The sequence below is a fragment of the Sinocyclocheilus anshuiensis genome, unplaced genomic scaffold (genome assembly GCF_001515605.1).
Source record: "Sinocyclocheilus anshuiensis isolate Anshui unplaced genomic scaffold, SAMN03320099.WGS_v1.1 scaffold3274, whole genome shotgun sequence".
NCBI lineage: Eukaryota > Metazoa > Chordata > Actinopteri > Cypriniformes > Cyprinidae > Sinocyclocheilus > Sinocyclocheilus anshuiensis.
In genome coordinates, this window is record NW_015537940.1 from 662,666 (window position 1) to 666,346 (window position 3,681).

The window sequence follows — 3,681 nt, forward strand, 5'->3', positions numbered from 1 at the left end:
GAAGACAGTCGGTTTCCTTCAGAAATACAGTGATATAAAAACACCCGCAGCGGGTTTCGACTTTGATACGTGCAGTGCTCATGTTTGTTCAATGAAGTCAAAGCCTTTTGGAAAATCTATTTGTGGCGGTCAGTTTTGATATTGTGGCGAGCCGCCACAAATAAATCAATGTATGGGAAACACAAGATCAATATTAAGATATTAGATAAATATTAAAAATTTTAAATTAAAATGAAACTTACCTGCTTCAACTCTTTCATTTGATCCGGGTGTCTGTCTTTAAAGTGTTTTGTTAGTTTGGTGTGTTTCCTCCTTTTGATGTCGCCACGTCTCAGTGCTTTTATGTAGAGAGCGCATCTGTGCACCTTTCTGATAGCGCATCAAGAACCGGGTTGACCGGGTACTCGGTACCACCAGTACTTAAAAAAACCTGGTACCGTAACGTTTTCATTTTTTTAGTACCGACTTGGTACCAAAGTACCGTGTCTTTTGACAACACTACAAAGTAGTTAGTCCACATTTCTTTCAAGCTTTAAAAATGACGCAAAATAACCATATCAGTATCCTAAAAGTGGTACAGTACATATGAGTCAACACTTTCTGAAGCTTAAAAGCCTCGGCCCTTTTCATTGTAATTGGATGTAAAAGAGCAGCTAGTGCAAATTCAAAAATTTCTCTTTTTGTGTTCCACAGTCATACAGATTTGGAACGACATGCCAGTGACTTTCACAATCATTCAGTCGCATGTGCAAGTTGTTCAGTCAGGTAGAAGCACAAAAATCCTTTTTAGTGAGGTTCGCAGTGACCATATTTAAAACAGCCATTGTCATGATCGCTCTCGTTTGTTGTCTTTTCAGGTGGTGTTCAGTCTACTCTGGGTCATGCTGTGTGGCTGACTTTTATGCTCTAGCTGAAATGAGGTTGGTGATTTTGGGGTTGCGGCCCCTCTTGGCCTTGACCCTCACGCTCACCCTCACCTGCCTAAAACATCTGTGCCATGGTGCAACGCCCTTCCCTCAGGACCTGGAGCCCATCAGCACCGTCGGTAGTGAACGTAAGTATAAAACTACGAAACACCAGTAGTTCCTGGGATAAAAGTGACATTATTTCACAGATTTCTTTAACTTATGGCATACAAAGAGTGTTGAAACCTCAGTTTGTTTTCACATCTTCATAATTCAGTCATGGCAGTTGGAATTATGAATGCTTTATCTTGCAAGATATATTGCAATAGGCGCATTAAACCGTGCCCAGAGTTTAAAAGTAAACCTCCTGCCAAGCAATCAGGTCTTGGCAGGCATAAAGCGTTTCACATGCCAAATACGTATATCAGCAGCCATGGCTGCCAAGTTTATCCTCACTCCACCTTCCCATTCCCAGCCCTAATCTACCCCATCCCGATTCTCCTCCCCACGCTACTCCCCAGCTTCCAAACCCACTGGGTCTGAGAGAGCAGCTTTACTCGACGCTGCTGTGAAGTTGTTACTAATTGGCAAATAAAAACTCCTCAGTCTTGGCTGTGTAGCCAACAGCAGGGTGTGGAGAGGCCGACTCAATTGCAAATGAAGTGTGATAGAGGTGTTTACTGTTTTATGTTGATATTTTGTGGACAACTCATTTTTATACAGTCCATAAAACCCAGCACTATATAGTTCATAATTCTTTAGGAAACAAAAAAAGTGTTATTTTATGTTGATTTAGTTGAAGGCGTGGCTTAGTGGCTGGGTTTTGAGCAATTCAGAAGTGAATGGAAAGTTCAGTTACTGAATTTCCATTGAATTTGATTTGAGGTTGCAAACAGGATATAGAATTACAGAAGTGTTAACTGTAAAATTAACTGAAATTCAAAGAGATTCATGTAACAATTGAAATAGAAAAGCAGTTTGTTTATACAAGCTTTGAATGTTGACTTGAAAAAAATCTTGATTAAAAGTTTTGAAAATAGATGGACGGATGGATGGATGGATAGATAGTTGATGAATGGATGGACAGATAGAAAGATAGATGGATATAAAGAGGTGAAAGGATGGACAGATAGATAGACAGACAGACCTGTATGACTTTCTTTTCTTCTGTGGAACACAAAGAAGTATTTGAAGTTTGGTAACCAAACAGTTTCGGTTCCCATTGTTTTTTTTAATATATTTTTATACATCCAATGGAAATCAATGGACACTGAAACTGTTTGGTTACCAGCATTCTTCAAAATATCGTCTTTGTTTGTTTTTTTATTTAATTATTTATTTATTTATTTATTTGTATTTATTTTATTTTTTCCACAGAAGAAAGTCAATCATACAGGTTTGGAACAACATGAGTGAGTAAATGATGACAAAATTTTAACTATAAGTCTTGTGGGTTCTTTAAGTTGGAATCTAGCTTGTGGTCCCATTTTCACTTTAATTTCCTATCATTTTAACTTTCAAACACAGAATTCAGCATGGATGTACCATGATTGACAGGGGAGGCTCGGGGGGGACATGTTTGAGCAGATACGGGAGCTCTGCAGCATTCTTTGTTCTGCTGAAACGACTGGACCACATTTGAGAGAGCTGGACTCAAAAACAGATACTGAGCCTCAGAGCCATTGTTGTACAGATAGCTTTGGGCTAATAGAGCTCTCCAAAAAGAACATCACACGAGTAATGAGACCCATTTATCAACCATTTCCACCTGTGTGTGTGTTTATGTGCTTGCTGTATGTGTGGTTTTACATCCTGAGACTTAGTTCTGTTCTACTACTTCTACACATTGTAACCTTTAAACCCATTAGATGTCCGCGACCACATTCATACTGTAGCTAAATACAGTTGTCACTCCTCTTCTGAGTGCTAAATCCTGTTCTGTTCACAATATTTTTAGAGCAGTGACAACTGCAACATGCAACCAACTGTAACAAGCAGTGTAATGTATGGGTTTGTTCTGCAGCACAGGGATGGTGGGAGCAGCTACAGTGCACAGAGACCATATCAAAATATGCAAATGAGTCAAGACAGGTACCTCAATTTCAGTGATTTTTCTAACACAGCAGCTCAGAGGAGCTGTCAGTGAGTGGCATCACTGCATTAACAACTAGTTGTTCAGTTTTCTTCTGTACACATGACACATATTTAATGTATAATTTCCAGTGATTTTTCTAACACAGCAGCTCAGAGGAGCTGTCAGTGAGTGGCATCACTGCATTAACAACTAGTTGTTCAGTTTTCTTCTGTACACATGACACATATTTAATGTATAATTTCATTGTGATCTTCACTATCTTAATTCTCAGGAGTTGTACAGAAGTGAACTGAACAACTAGTTGTTAATACAGTTGGTGTATTTGCATATTTTGATGCCAGTCTGTCTCTCTCCACACATAGATGGTCACATCAGCCCTGTGGTCTTTGTGCAGCCCACACATTACAGGTGGAAAAAAAGCAGCATCTTTAACAAAACATGGAAAACAAGCTTTAACAAAACATGGTGTCTTTGTTTACACTGTTGGCATCCATGTTTGTTAAGTTAGGTTTGAGAAACTTGTGCTATGAATGGATCCATACAAGCTGTTTCTTATGTCATACAGTGTGATCAACTTTAATATGTACTTAAATCACTGTTACTATAAGTAGAGACACTATGAATTCAATATATTGGTACCATGACAGTTATTAACTGATATTAGAGATTTAAAAAAAATTA

The 3,681-nt window shown here is 38.6% G+C and overlaps 1 protein-coding gene across 3 annotated transcripts in view; it reads left to right on the forward strand.

Moving 5' to 3' along the window:
- Positions 1-3,681, forward strand: part of LOC107663405 (semaphorin-6D-like) — a 173,899-nt gene that overhangs the window by 116,875 nt on the left and 53,343 nt on the right. For all 3 annotated transcript variants that reach the window (XM_016453628.1, XM_016453637.1, XM_016453645.1), the window contains one exon: positions 858-1,054. In XM_016453628.1, the coding sequence (XP_016309114.1) occupies positions 916-1,054 (139 nt within the window). In that variant the 5' untranslated portion in view covers positions 858-915. The remainder of the gene's footprint in view (positions 1-857; positions 1,055-3,681) is intronic.